General features: G+C 41.5%; 1 protein-coding gene across 4 annotated transcripts in view; it reads right to left on the reverse strand.

The window, feature by feature from the left end:
• Positions 1-422: 422 nt before the first annotated feature.
• Positions 423-15,400, reverse strand: part of top3b (DNA topoisomerase III beta) — a 30,061-nt gene continuing 15,083 nt past the window's right edge. For all 4 annotated transcript variants that reach the window (XM_040050074.1, XM_040050072.1, XM_040050073.1 and 1 more), the window contains exons 11-18: positions 13,171-13,317; positions 8,223-8,396; positions 7,722-7,850; positions 7,340-7,489; positions 6,830-6,930; positions 3,859-4,060; positions 1,215-1,402; positions 423-797 (exon numbers count right to left, since the gene is read on the reverse strand). In XM_040050074.1, coding sequence (XP_039906008.1) covers positions 516-797; positions 1,215-1,402; positions 3,859-4,060; positions 6,830-6,930; positions 7,340-7,489; positions 7,722-7,850; positions 8,223-8,396; positions 13,171-13,317 — 1,373 coding nt within the window. In that variant the 3' untranslated portion in view covers positions 423-515. The remainder of the gene's footprint in view (positions 798-1,214; positions 1,403-3,858; positions 4,061-6,829; positions 6,931-7,339; positions 7,490-7,721; positions 7,851-8,222; positions 8,397-13,170; positions 13,318-15,400) is intronic.

A 15,400-nucleotide genomic window follows, 5' to 3' on the forward strand; every position in this document is an offset into this window, starting at 1 on the left:
GGTTCTAGTTCTTATATAGTGCTTTTTTAACTTTACCTGACCACTCAAAGCACTTAACAAAATGGGAAAAAATGATTTAAAAAAAAAAAAAAAAACCATTTGTTGTGTATTTATGGGGCGATCGTGGGCTCAAGACTTGGTAGTTCATGTTGTAATCGAAAGGTTGCCGGTTCGAGCCCCGGCTCCGACAGTCTCGGTCGTTGTGTCCTTGGGCAAGACACTTCACCCGTTGCCTACTGGTGGTGGTCAGAGGGCCCGGTGGCGCTAGTATCCGGCAGCCTCGCCTCTGTCAGTGCGCCCCAGGGCAGCTGTGGCTACAATGTAGCTTGCCATCACCAGTGTGTGAATGTGTGTGTGAATGGGTGGATGACTGAAAGTAGTGTAAAGTGCTTTGGGTTCAATAGAGACTAAGTAAAGCGCTATACAAATACAGGCCATTTACCATATTTAGATTCATTATCAGAAGAAAACCAGTTCATGTAATGACATGCAAAAGGACAATATACACACAGAAACTATACAAAATAAGCAGCTAGGGCAGCCATTTTATCTTTAGGTTTTTTAGCATTGCCACGACGTCCACGTCCACGTCCACGTCCTCCTCTTCTCCCACCCCCACCACGGTACATGGAATGCCGCATGGTGGCATGCTTGAGCTCCACCAAATCCTGAAACACTGGATCACAAAAAACACAGCCAGTGTGTTGGGTCTCACTGGCAGGAAGAGGAGTGCGAGTCTTGTTAAAGTCCACTGCAACCAGAGAGGCATCACAGACATCACAGCTCTCCTGAGCAACCTGAGAAAAAAGCATTAACAAAAATAAATAAATCAAGGAACTGGGGTACTGTTTCATACTTTCTTCGGTTTCAGTAATGCTATAGATCAAAGATGCTTGTATGGAAAAAACTGAAAATATTTCAGTTTGACCTCTCTGTGAGCAGGTTACATGCTCTCTGTACTTAAAATGGGCTTTCTCCCACAGACAAACAACATGGGTATTACGAAATGACGATTCTACCTTGGCATTAGGTGAAGATGCAACGGCAATAAAGAGTGTAAGTGCATAGAATGAAGTGCTGTATGAATATGTGAGAAAGGTTGAACGTTACTGTAGTATAGAGTGTGGTCAGTTTGAAAACATCTAGTACATGCCAGTCCATAATAGACAATAATAAAGTAAGACAATAGGTAGGTAAGACAATCATTTTCTTACCTGCACTTTGTGTGCATGTTCAAAGAAGTGCACCACCACATTGCATTTATTACAGGCCATCCTCCACTTTGGTCCAGATGTGGGGTCCAACACTAAAACTCCACTATCACACTCCACACATTGTCCAATGCCCAACGAGTTGAGAGAGTGCTGACATGATGGATGGGTACATTCATTGCATCCCATACCTGAGAAAAGCAGACAGCGCCACAGTGTCAGAGGGGCCCATGAGACCAGAAAGCACAAAGAAACAGGGTCGCTTTTCCTAAGACAGTAGTGGGTGTATTGTATGTATTGTGTTGTGTGTATTGAGCTCCTTCAATTATTCATTCATTACACAGTCAACTTCAGTTCCAATGAAGGGATAACCAGCATGTAAATATCTTGTAGTTTCCTCACTTTCTCTCAGTTTCCCTTTGATTCTGTGGTTTCATTGGAGCATGCTAGAAGAGTTGACACACTGTCCTCAAACATGCCTAAAACATTGATTAACTATTTAACACAGCAATCTTACAGAGGCAGCTGTTGTTAAGACAGTGTTGGTACAATCTTAGAAATATCATATGTCTGAGATTTTAGGGCCAAGTACAATAACCTCAGTTTTATGTGACTTTAGAAGAAGAAAATTAGAGATCATACAGGTCTTTATGTCTTTAAGACAATCCTACAGTCTAATTGGTGAGTGTTATCTGGCTTCATGGATAGATAATATAAGTGTAATGTGCTTGAGTTCAGCTGAACCACCCCCAGACCCACCTCAAGAAGAGGACCAGGGCACAGTATGCTTAAATAGAACTAGGCAGTAATCCTACTACTATAGTACAGATCACCTAGTTTAAGTACTCTGGAATAGAGCAGGGCGATATGACCAAAAATATTTATCACAATATACATTTGAAAATTTGCGATAACGATATAATTGACACTAGACAAAATACTTTACAACTCCACAACTTTATTAGTGCAAAGAAACCCAAACAAACCATCAATGTATTTTCACTTAAACAAGCAGCTGTTTTTTTATGTGCATTAAAGTTAAAGGCATTTTCAGTGGAAATTGGCCGACAAATCCTCAGCATAACCATGTATAATATCCACAAAACTTAAAAAGAGGTTATACACACACAATACGGTAGTATTATGTTGAAGCACAGTACGTATCACTCAGTGAGGCTCCTGACCACAGTAGCCGTAATGCTCCTACAATCCATCAAGCAGTGCGGCTTCGTAGCTTAGCAAAGTCGTGCTAAAACATTTGACAGATTTTCGAGCACCGTGTACCACATACAATCGTTTCGAGGTCAGTAAACACAACCAGAATTCATACATAAGGCACACAGGATTATAAGGGGCACTGTTGATTTTCAGAAAAATCAAAGGATTGATTTTAAGTGTGCCGTATTTTCTAAAAGAAAAAAACAAAAAACACGGGAATAACAACGGCCCGCTAGCATGCTCTACCAAAAATAGTGCTTTGTCATGTATCTGACAAAAGCTTAACCAATTCCACACCACTGGAGTTGCAACATTTTTACAAACCAATTCTGGTTCATCCGTTTCATTCAACGATCCGCTTTCGCCCTTCTCATTCTCTGTCGCCGCCATGCTTTTCCCGCCATGTGCGTATGAAAACAAAGGCACTGCACATGCGCGTTTTACCCATATTCTATCGCGATATTTCATTTCCTTATCGTTGCCCAACATTATACAGGTATTACCGTGAACAGTATGATATGGCCCAGCCCTACTCTGGACCTCCATTTTCAAAAAGGTATTTCTGCGAAATGAAACACTCTTACAAACTACTTTCCGCTGCTCACAAGGGGCTGCCACAGCAGGTGGCTCTGCATGTTTTATTTGCCACATTTTTAACATGGATGCCCTTCCTAACACCCCCAGGATCGAACCGATAAGCTCTTGCATTTTTAGGTGAATGTGTAAATACCGTGAACAAAGGTTTAAAAAATACTATTAAAAAACTTTCAGAGCTCAGTTGATTTCAGCGCCAGTGGAAGTGTAATTGATAAGCAGAATCAATGGGCAAGCAGACTGAAATAATGGGAACCAGTTCTCTACAACATCTGGTTCTTAGTTCCCTTCCCTAACCTTCACTGTGGCTCCCTGATGCCCCGTCTTTCTCGGCTTTTTTGACCATACCTGATTGACCATGCTAACCTTTTAGTGTTAAAAGAAAGAAGCAACTCTGTATTTTTGAATTGTTTAAAGTTGAGCATTGTCCATCTTGATTAAATGATTTTCAGGTTGAATGTAGCTCAGGAGGTAGAGCAGGTCTTCCACTGATCAGAAGGATGGTGGTTTGATCCCTGGCTCCCCCAGTCTGCATGCCAAATATCCTTGGACAAGATACTAACCCCAAGTTGCTCTCCGATGCTGCATGAATGTTACCTAGGAAGCACTTAATGTATAGAAGTATAGAAGTGCTTGTGTGAATAGGTGTATGTGGCATGTTGTATAAAGCTCTGTGAGTGCTCCAGGAGAGTAGAAAAGCGTTATATAAAAGAATCAGTCCAGTACCAGAAAATTATATTACGGATTAGTTTGATTCTTAGAGGGTTTCAAGGCTCATGCTAGTTAACTATGGTTGGTGGGCAGTGGTTAACATAACATTCCCATTCTGCCTTACCTTTCTTCATGTCCCTGAATGGCGGGTTGCTGAAGCAGTAGGGGCACAGGGGGTAGCTCTTTCCCCGCGCCCCTGAAGTCCAAAGCACAAGCTCAAAGTCATCCAGTGGACACCGGAGCTCCTTGTAAAGCTTGATGGCTCCATTCTGGGGAAGACTATAGGTCTCGTCACAGTGAGAGCAGTGGAGTCTGCTGGGCTTGGCCTGCATGCACATGTTTGGTTCATTTCATTTAAGAATCACTCACTGCCACTCATGGGCAGTTACACATTTTACCATAAAGTGGCTAAAGGCCACTTCAGATCAATATCATCATCAAGTCTGAAAACACACATCTATGTCTTCGCCGCTTCAAGCTAATATATATATATATATTAGGGGTGCAACGATACACAAAATTCACGGTTCGGTTCGGTTCGATACTTTGGTGTCACGGTTCGATATTTTTTCGATACAAAAAAATGTTCATGCCTTTTTAATTTGTCATTTATTAAAATTATAAATATATATTTTAACTCAAAGGTACAGTTTTTAAATTTAACCCTAACCCTTGTGCGTGTTTTTTATTTTGACAGCGAATGCGCACCTGCGGACCACTTATGTGCAGCCCTGGTTATTTAGCTCGTCATATTGCAGCCACAGAAATTATTTTGTCCATGAAACCATAAAGCTGCACTTTCTTTTTGCCTTATAGTCTGATTTGTCATAACTTCTCCGTTTTGTGGTAAGCTTTTCTTTGGCTGTCACTTCTTCACCCTGACCTGTCTTATTTGGCTCAGCAGAACTAAAATATATATGCTGCTGGTTTTACACACGCACTCACATAAGCTCAGCGATTCTCTGTGCGATCAACCTCTCACATGTTCAAGCTTGCTGCGGGAGATTTCACTTGTCATGTTTGCATAGTAAGCTAACTAATCGTTAGTTAGCTTCAAATTCCACTAATTCCTCTGACGATGTCAGAGGAATTGGTGCACAAATTATCATCACTCACAGATCAGTGCTGTCGCTCTCTATACACAGTTCGCACGATTGCAAAGTGAAAGCAAAAAACAAGCGCAAATTCAAACGCGATTTCAATATGTCACATATTGACAGTGGCTCACCGATGCCAATGACATAATTACCCAGCTACATTTCTGAAAGAATGCAAAAGCATTGACATATATTTTTCCTTCCTACAATAGCCCGACGGGCAGGGAAGAGATAGATTTTGGTAGCCCGACTGAAAAAATCGCTAGCTCCAGGACGTCGGGCTAGCGATATTGCAAGCCCTGTATCTGATTGAGGAATCACTCATCTTTGGAAAAGAGAGTTTATTACAGAGAAATGTCTCTTTCCAAAATAAAAGCTATACTATCCGCTTCTTCTGGGCTATATTCTCAGCAGCATAAGGAGAATCATGTGCTAACAGCTGTCTAAATGACTCGGCTAAAGTTAGTAGCATGCTTGTTGTTTTTGTCTTTGCACTAGGATGATGTCGGCGTAAATGTGCAGTCATATTCGTTGTGTTCCCACTAGTGCTGTCAGGTTAATCTTGTTGAAATGACCTTAACGCCACAACACGGCAAATCTCCGTTAACGAGCTACCGCCGATCGCCCCGTGCATGGGGCTAGACGGCCAACACGTTAACGAGCTAACTGCGCTAACACACTAGTTCCCACCCATGTAATTGAGCATTGCATGGCACATCCAACATACTGTTTTACTTTAGTCCATGACTGGCTTACCTTCAGGGTCATACGTCACATGAAAACCAAAATAATTCCAAACGCCAGATCTGAATGAGAGTGGGGGAGGTCCATGTTGCAAGGAGAGCTTAACTTCTGTCTTGCTGGCTTGCCCTGCGCTCTTCCTTCTGACTATGCTGTCTGTGTTGAGCGCTCAGTGGATCTGCGCTCGACAGTGCAGCCTAGGCGGAGTAGTCGAACGCAGATTCACTGAGCGCTCAACACAGACAGCATCGTCAGAAGGAAAGTTGATAAAATAAATTACAAATGTTGTATTGTTCGATACATATGTGTACCGAACCGAAAGCACTGTATCGAACGGTTCAATATCGATACGAATATCGTTGCACCCCTAATATATATATATGAGTCCTCTTCAGTCTTGTGTGGAACATACAGATCAAGTATTGAATGACTCTAGTGTGTAAGAAATAACACCATCAACACAAAGCAGCAGCCTCTGTGCAGTGCACAATGATAACATTGATCATACGTTTCAGTATAAAAGCTGCTTAACTGTTGTGCACCATGTTTACTGCCCTATGAAAAATAGAATTATACCAATGTGTCCTGATGTGTTTTTTTCCCCCAACAGTAAAAGTAAAAGACACACTAAAGGCATTTTCTAAACTCCAAAGAAGACAAAAATACAAAAACAAAATTTTGTTCACTTGCTCGTTCCTGGAGAAAAAAAGCTAATGAAGACCACTGTGTTGGTACATTGCTCATATATCTCATACAGTGATAATTAGCAGAACTGCAGCTTCATGATTCATTCATGAACTTAAAAGTCCTTCCATCATCGGATAGAGATGGTAATAAAGGAAGCACATGAGCTTAATTCTCAAGGCCACAGTGAGTGGTCCACACAGGATAAATAAATGGTCATTTATTACTTTAAATGACAAAAGCACAGAGTGCAAACTCACGTGTCTAAATCCCAGCCATGTGGCTGTGAATTAGAATTGCAATGGTTAATTTCTTAGATGATTCAAAAATGCCACAATATATCAAAAAAGGCAGAATTTCCAAAGTCCTTGTCCTTAAACGCAGACAATAATATTTTAGGCTGTGAATCATGTTGAAAGAATTTGAACTGCAGAGAAATTTTTGCATTTTACATCTACAGATCTTGAGCACTATAGTGTTAGGATTTTCTTTTACAATCATGCTCCAACAGTCTTGATAATTCAATCTGTCTTCAAACGCTTCAGACGGGGTTTAGTGGCTTTGACTGCTCACCTGGATGTACTTCATGAAGCGGTGGCATTTGCCACAGCGGGACAGCGGCTTCCCAGTAGCAGCAATGGGAGAAAAGGAGACCTCCATCAACTCATCCATGTCTGGAAAAAATAACACACAAAGTCTGAGCTTCAGCTGCATACAAGAAACTGGAACCTGTAGTGTGCTTTAATAATATGTCTCCTCTGCATTCACAGGTCACATGTTTCTTGTTGATGTAAAACTGTAATTACAGCACTGTTACCCAGTCCCTGCCATGTTCGACCCATTTAGCAGAAATCAGCCTGTTTAAAGCTCTGAGATCTTTTCCATCTGACTTAAAACAGTTTTAATGGCACGGTTTTCTTACTCAAAGATTCAATGTGAGGTCACTAGCCACTTCACCATTTCCTCAGATTAGCAAACAACCTGTTCTGAGCCACAGCTACCAATAATAATCCCAATAATAATAATCAATAATCCCTTTAAGGAACTTGTGACACTGCGTTCCTGTGGTTTCACTGGACTTACTGGTAATGGAGTCAACAAAGTAGTGAAACTTCCTCTTGAAGATATCCAGGGCGTGCTGTAGGACCTGATGGTAGTTGGCCTTACCCTGCGCAATAAGGTTAAGCTGCTTTTCTACAGCACTGCGTATAGTGGGAAGCACCAGTTCTGCATCTGAAAAACACACAATTAAATTTGCATTAATAATAATCTTGTATTTTATTAGCTCTATAAACCACTCTGTCTGGTCCTATATCCTGCAGGTATTTGGTTATATTCAAGTACCTGCATTAGTTGCCATAGCATCCAAAGATAAATCAGTTATGTTCCAGAAACCCTCCACTACTGACCAAGCACAAATTCATTACAAGAGTAAGAGAATACAAAGGTAACTTAAGCAAATGACCTATCTTGTAGTAGCCATGTACCAGGACTATGCCTAAGTTGGTTGGTTTCAGCTTGCGTCCACTCTCAACTGTCACATAGTTCCTCTGGCAGATGTTATTGATGTGGACTGGGATACTAGCATCAGTACCTGGGGGGAGGACAAAGACCAACATCTATAAAACTGTTTTCAGAATTTACAGCCAAAGAACTGCTGTCATGCATGAAGTCCTCAAAGGTTGTCCTCAAAGATATAATAAACATGTGTAATGAGCAGAAAGATTAATGAATCATCCATGCAATAGAGATGACAGACTGGGTGACTGGCATCTGCAATCCGTTTCTGCCTTGCTTCCCAAATACCACACAATTAAAATATGACCAGACATGAAGTGATAACCCACAGCAGGTCCATTTCCTGGACACAGACCAGCTTTCCATCTAAGCGAACAGCTGAGTTTAAATTAAACAATGTGCACAGGCAGCTTGTTGCTTAAATTATTTAAAAAGTATTTAAGTATACCAATGCCATGTTTCTCCATGAGGGTGATGAGTTCAGCCTCAGTCAGGTAGTCTGGTGGGCTGGTTTGCTTTTCTATCAGCTTGATCTCATCTACTGAGAAAGTGTCTCCACGCTCACATACTGGTATGGACTCTTCCAGAGGGATGCCCTGCCATGGCATTACAGTCGTGTAACCTGAAAACAAAATGCACATTTAGCAAGGATTAGCTTGCTGCAGGCGTGGTAATTCTTTAATGTTCACAAATCTCTTCACTACGGGTGGGCGATATAAACGATATACGATAGAAACGATATAAATTTGGCCAACGATATCGGTACCGCGATAGCGCATGATGATGATGTCATCAAGCTGCGCCTGTTTTGGTCGGAAGCATCGCAGCTGCTACAACCATTATCATCTACAAATTATGCCGGGCGACAGTCATAGCAAAGAGATGAAGCACTTTTTGAAATATGGGGAAAGCCAAAAACTGTGCTTCCTCCACTTCCGTAACATTGATTCATTAATGTTGAATTCTCTCGCAGCTGTTCTATTCCCATATTGTTGCAGTATATTAATAACTAACCTTGTATTGTGGATAAATAATCTCAGTTGTTCTCCTGACTGAAGTTTGCCCCGTGTATAGCATCCTGCTATGCAATTGCATTTGTCCCTGACCACCAGAATCCGTCACGTTAACATTTATTGAGTGGGAAAAAAGTTAATAAATGTTAACGTGGGAAAAAAAGTTATCGTTCATCCTCCAGCTTCACTGTGCTAATGTTATGCTAATATAGCTGTGTCACTAGCAATCACGTAGCACAACATTATATACCAGGCAGTCCAACTTCAGTAACCCTGCAAACGCCCTTGCTGTTTAGTTTTCTGTCTTCATTTATGTCGGAAGTGGTAGCAGAGCTGTACGTTTTAATTCGTTTCAAAAGTCTCTCAGTCAGAACATGGTATGTTATGTTTAGCTGTAAACTAGTGAGCTAACTTCCTGTTAACTTCTAACTCCGTTAAATTTAATAAATTCTGTTTTCATGGATGCATGGATGTTAAACTTAATTGTTACACCTGGTAAAGCAGCAACGCTGATGATTTTATTAAAGATTAAAGAATTTAGACCGTGTTTAACTCTCAGTGTTCGTTTGACTTAGGGACCTGAAGAGACGGAGTTTTGGACCCAGATTACTCCGCGAAGCTCCTCACTACGGCAGCCGTAATGCTCTGACAATCCATCAAGCAATGCGGCTTACCAAAGTTGTACTAAAACATTTTTTAACAGATTTCTGCACGCCAAAATCGATTCGAGGTCAGTAAGCACAACCAGAATTCATACATAAGGCACACTCTCAATTTTTGAGAAAATTAAAGGATTTTAAGTGTGCCTTACAGTGTTGGTCAAGTTACTTGAAAAAAGTAATCAGTAACTAATTACTGATTACTTCCCCAAAAAGTAATCCCGTTACTTTACTGATTACTTATTTTCAAAAGTAATTAATTACTTAGTTACTTTTTAAAAACCCGATTTACAACCTGAATAGGTGATAAAGCGATAGATCTTTCAGCCCAATTCTACTTTTTCTGCATAATCCATCATACAAAATGTAATCAAATGGAAAAGTCTCTTTTTTTTAAACTTGTTTTTATCAGTTTTAATCTTTTAACTTTATGCATCAAGCGAAAAATTTAATTATATGCACCATTCTCTGACTTGAAGAAATTAGTTTAACATTTAAACCTATTTTCTGCACATTCCAGCACATAAAATAACATTTTTTTGTGTTTACACTTTCAAATAGATGCAAGTAAAACACAGCAGAAAATAAATAAAATCAAAGACTAGCGGTCCTGTTGCTCTATTTACACCTGTAAAGCAGGAGTGGGGTTGGCGGAGGTTTACCCTGGTCCAGGTGTGCCGCAGTGGTCAGTTGAAGAATCCGCGAGTTTCTCTGTGAATTTCCCATTACGTCGTTGCACACTCGGTGCTTGTTCACGCACATCTTCAACCTTTCCACACTCGGTGCTTCTTCACGCACATCTTCAACCTTTCCCTCTCTCTGTCTGTAGTCCCAGCCTGCTTCAAAATGGCCACCGTCGTCCCTGTACCCAAATCCTCCACCATCTCCTCACTGAACGACTGGCGACCTGTAGCCCTGACCCCCATCGTAAGCAAATGCTTCGAGAAGCTGGTCAGGGACTTCATCTGCTCTGCACTACCCGACTCACTGGACCCTCTACAGTTCGCATACCGCCACAACAGGTCCACTGATGATGCCATAGCCCTGACACTACATACTGCCCTGTCACACCTGGAGAAGAGAGACACGTATGTGAGAATGCTGTTTGTAGATTACAGCTCAGCATTCAATACCATCGTTCCCTCGAAGCTGGACAGGAAACTGCAGGATCTAGGACTGAGCAGCTCCCTCTGCAGCTGGATCCTTAGCTTCCTGTCTGACAGACGCCAAGTGGTCAGACTGGGCAGCATCACCTCATCCCCCATCACACTGAACACTGGTGCTCCACAGGGGTGTGTACTGAGCCCTCTCCTATACTCACTCTACACCTACGACTGCACAGCCACTAACAACTCCAACATCATTGTGAAGTTTGCGGACGACACTACAGTGGTGGGTCTTATCACCAACGGTGATGAGACGGCTTACAGGGAGGAGGTCAGCGCCCTGACCCACTGGTGTCAAGACAACCATCTCACCCTCAACGTCGCAAAGACAAAGGAGTTGATAGTGGACTTCCGGAGGTGCAGAGAAGTACACACCCCCATCACCATCAACGGCGCTGCTGTGGAGAGAGTGAGCAGCTTCCGGTTCCTTGGTGTACATCTGGCTGAGGATCTTACGTGGTCAGTACACACAAACAAAACAGTGAAGAAGGCGCAGCAGCGCCTCTTCTTTCTCAGGAGACTGAAAAGATTCGGCATGAGCCCCCGCATCCTCAGGACCTTCTATCACTGTGCCATTGAGAGCATCCTCACTGGATGCATCACCACCTGGTATGGCAACAGCACTGCCTACAACTGCAAAGCTCTCCAGCGAGTAGTGCGGTGCTCTGAACGGATAATTGGAGGTGAGCTTCCCTCCCTCCAAGACATCTATAGGAAGCTGTGCCTGAGGAAAGCGGGGAGGATCATCAAGGACTCCAGTCACCCCAGCCATAAACTGTTCAGGCTACTTCCATCAGGAAGGAGGTTCTGCAGCATCCGGTCCCGTACCAGCAGACTGAGAGACAGCTTCTTCCACCAGGCCATCAGACTGCTGAACACGTCATAGACACCTCAGCTTCACTACTGGAACTTTAACATTATGCACTCCATACTGTACAGTAATGCCACTGTTTTGCACATGTCTCAACTCTGTATATTTTTATATATTTTATTTATTGCTTACTCTATTTAATTTGTAAAATATGTGTACACACACACACACACACACACACACACACGTAGAAAAATATTTAGTATACACATCCAGAAATGCACATACTATTATATATTGTACATATATTTATTAGTTTCAGATGTAGCCATTCTTGTATTTTGCTTGTTTACATTATTGTATTTTGCACAACTCTGTTGCTTGTGAAGCTCGCACACAAGAATTTCACTCACATGTGCTGTACCAATGTACCTGCACATGTGATGTGACAATAAAAGTGATTTGATTTGATTTGATTTGATTTTCTTCCCACGCACAATGGACACAAATGTTTTTGTCACTTTTTATGGACTCAAACTCAAAATAAGGTCAGTACTTCCACGCTTTAAATGCTGCATGCTCATACTCTCTCCCGCACTCGATATATTATCCATTGTTGATCTGCACACAGCTGTTGTCACGAACGTCGCACTCGCTTACGTCATTGTCATGAGACATTCTCGCAAAAAAAAAATAAAAAATAAAAAAAATCACGGTTTAAGTAACGCAGTGTTCCTACGGGAAAGTAACGGTAATCTAATTATCGTTTTTGCAATAGTAATCCCTTACTTTACTCGTTACTTGAAAAAAGTAATCAGATTACAGTAACGTGTTACGTGTTACTGCCCATCTCTGGTTCCTTAAAGTGTGGAAAATACGTTATACAGAAGAAAAGAATATATCGCGATATATATCGTTACCGCACATGCTTCAAATTATACCGCGATATGGATTTTAGGCCATATTGCCCAGCCCTACTCTGCACTGAAGATCTAAGCCATAATCTGATTGTTACACAAGTCAGAGGAGTAGACAAATAGATCCTTTCTTAATGTAAAGATCTATTAAGGTTTGATCTTCCCAAGACATGTTTAAAGGAAGTGTACACAACATTAACAAAAAACATTTCTGCAGGATTCTTGTCACTCATCATATCAGCAAAGCGACTAGACTATGGGGGAACAAAGTACTGCTCTGCAAAAAGAACACTCAAGCCTGAGATGCATAGACTCATGTAAATTTTTCTTCCACATGACTGCACGTTTAAATGATAAAAATTTTGTTGGAAGAAAGGGAAATACTGTTGCGGTTTGGGCCTGTTTTCCTGCATCTGGGTAAGAAGTATGGGTGAGACTATGTTTAATGAAGCAGTAAATTCTTAATCAAGCAGCTCTAAAGCACAATGTCAGGCCATCGTTCACGGACTCAAAAAGCTGATTAAGGACTCACTGCTGACATTATTTGCAGCTGTATTCTAAAATAGTTATGAAGAACCACAAAATATAGAATCCTAAAAACTCCATCTGAATAGTGCCACCATGTGGTCTGTATCATGTCTACACCAAAAGGGCATGCAATCACAGAGTCTGGCTATAAGCAAAGTTTATGATGTCATAAGGCACCTTTGACAGCTACATAGTCACAAGCAATTACTCCATATACTAAGCAAACAATGATGTTAATACAATGCAATGGTTTACTGCAGGTAAGTACTGCAAAATTCTGCAAAACAATCATCTATGTTTACCTGGTGATATAAGGGTTCTTCCACTACATGAGAAAGCCTCTGTGCCAATGCTGAACTCTATAGTGGTTTGTAGGTACTTGCAGTCTTGACTTACAGTGGCAATAAAATGCCGGGTAATGTACTCATATAGCCGCCAGCCATCACTTCCTGTGGGAAGAAAAGAACACATTTGGGTATACATAGTTATTGATGTACTATTCTAATATTCTACAGGTAAGTCACTGTAATAACTTCACACTGTTAGATGTTGGGTTATTCAATTTCAAATAATTTTTAGAACAGTGTGTCTTGTGCCATATTAGCACAGTAATGTATTGACAGAGCAGTGCAATTAAAACAAGTGACCAGAGTAGTATACACAGTAGTGAAGCAGCATGATCAGTGTAGCAGCATGTAACATAAAAATGAATCAGATACAATATGAAATATGACCATGAAAGTTCTGTGACAAGAATACAATATAAGGTCCTGTTTCAGTCACTTATGGATACTGTGAGGGGAGTGGGGGCACATTCTGATTTAGGACCAGAGGACAGAAGCTACTAGAGTCTCGTGATTTTTGCCCCCATGGTGCGGAACCTTCTGCCTCATTGCAGAAGTTGAAACAGTTTGTTACTGGGATGGGACGAGTCCTTTAATATACCTGCTTCAGTACCACATGGAAGCTCCTGTCAAGCATCATGGTGGCTAAGATGAAAAGGCACATGGCTCAGTACGTGAGTAGGACACAGAAAGGAAACACCAGAGGGGCAAAACACCAGCTCCTGGTAGAAAGAGCAGTTGCCTGAGACTGTAAGACCAGACTGACCAACCTGTGCACTACCTGGATTGACTACAAGGAAAGCCTATGACTCAGTGCCTTCCACATGGATCTTGGAATGCCTAGAAATATACAAGATCAACAGGACCCTAAGATTCATCAGCGATTCAACAGGGACAACTTCAAATCAATAGCACAAGTCACCACCAAGTCCGGGATGTACCAAGGAGGTGCCTTGTCCCCACTGTTGTTCTGCATAACCTTGAACCCCCTCAGCCAGATCATTAACAAGACTGGCTTCTTCTGTCTGCCATGCTGGGGCCTGTCCTTCAATAATGGTTTCTCTTATTGCTCCCCTTCATCCTTGGGTTTCTGCTGTCTGTGGTATTCACCAAGCACATGATCAGCTGTGACCATTGTCAATAAGACAATGTGTCATTCACACCTGGCATCGATGGAGGCATTCATGGAGAGGAGGTGACTAATGAACGAAGAGGAGCAAGAAGTGAAACCATTATCAACGGACAGGCCCCTGCATGGTATGTACCACTGGCAGACAGAAGAAGTGGCTGATATTGAAAAATCCTACTAACACCTGGAGAAAGCTAAACTGAAACACAGAGGCACTAATGGTGGCAGCACAGTACACAATACAGCACAACTTAAAAGTGAAGCATGAAGTCGATAGAGGCTGGGGTCTACCACAGCAAGCAAGATGCCAGGTGCAGGCTGTGCAAAGATGCCTCTGAGACAATCACATAACAGCAGGGTCTAATATGCTAGCAGGTAGGGAATAGTGTGTATGTATATATTGAAAATAAAAATTCCTGTTTAATTAATTAATTTTTTAAAGGATAGCTGACCCACTTTCAGGACATTTTTTCACACAGTTATTGATTTTACTATGCCTGTTGCTCATTTTTGTTGAATATTTGTAACATCTAATCTTAATAGTAACAGTTTGTAAAAAGAACTGAGTTCAGCTTATTGGTGCTACCATCTACCAGTTAGTCATGCAGTGGCCCTGTGGGAAAATTAATTGCCCACCCCTGTGCTAGAGAGAATTTAAGAGTTCAAGTTAAATGGACTGATTCTTACATATAGCACTCCCCCAGAGCATTCAAAGCCATTTTTATACAACATTTCACCCACTCAAACAAGCACTTTCTTCTACTCTTTAAGTGCTTTCTATCAAAACATGCACACATTCATACTCTGTCAGATGCATCAGAGAGCAACTTGGGGCATGCAGACTGGGTCAAACCACCAAACTTAAGATTAGCAAGTGATCTGCTCTATCAACTGAACTACAGCCAACTGTGTGAAGTTTTCAACTACTATCATTTGTGAGATTTTAGAGCACCTAATGCTTCTAAATGATGACAAGCTTTGTGCACAGGTTGCTTTTGAAATCTGTTGACTCGCCTCAATAAAAATGCCCAAACCATCATTAATTTGTGACAAATTGCT

This window comes from Simochromis diagramma, unplaced genomic scaffold, assembly GCF_900408965.1.
Source record: "Simochromis diagramma unplaced genomic scaffold, fSimDia1.1 OVJJ01000159.1, whole genome shotgun sequence".
Taxonomy (NCBI): domain Eukaryota; kingdom Metazoa; phylum Chordata; class Actinopteri; order Cichliformes; family Cichlidae; genus Simochromis; species Simochromis diagramma.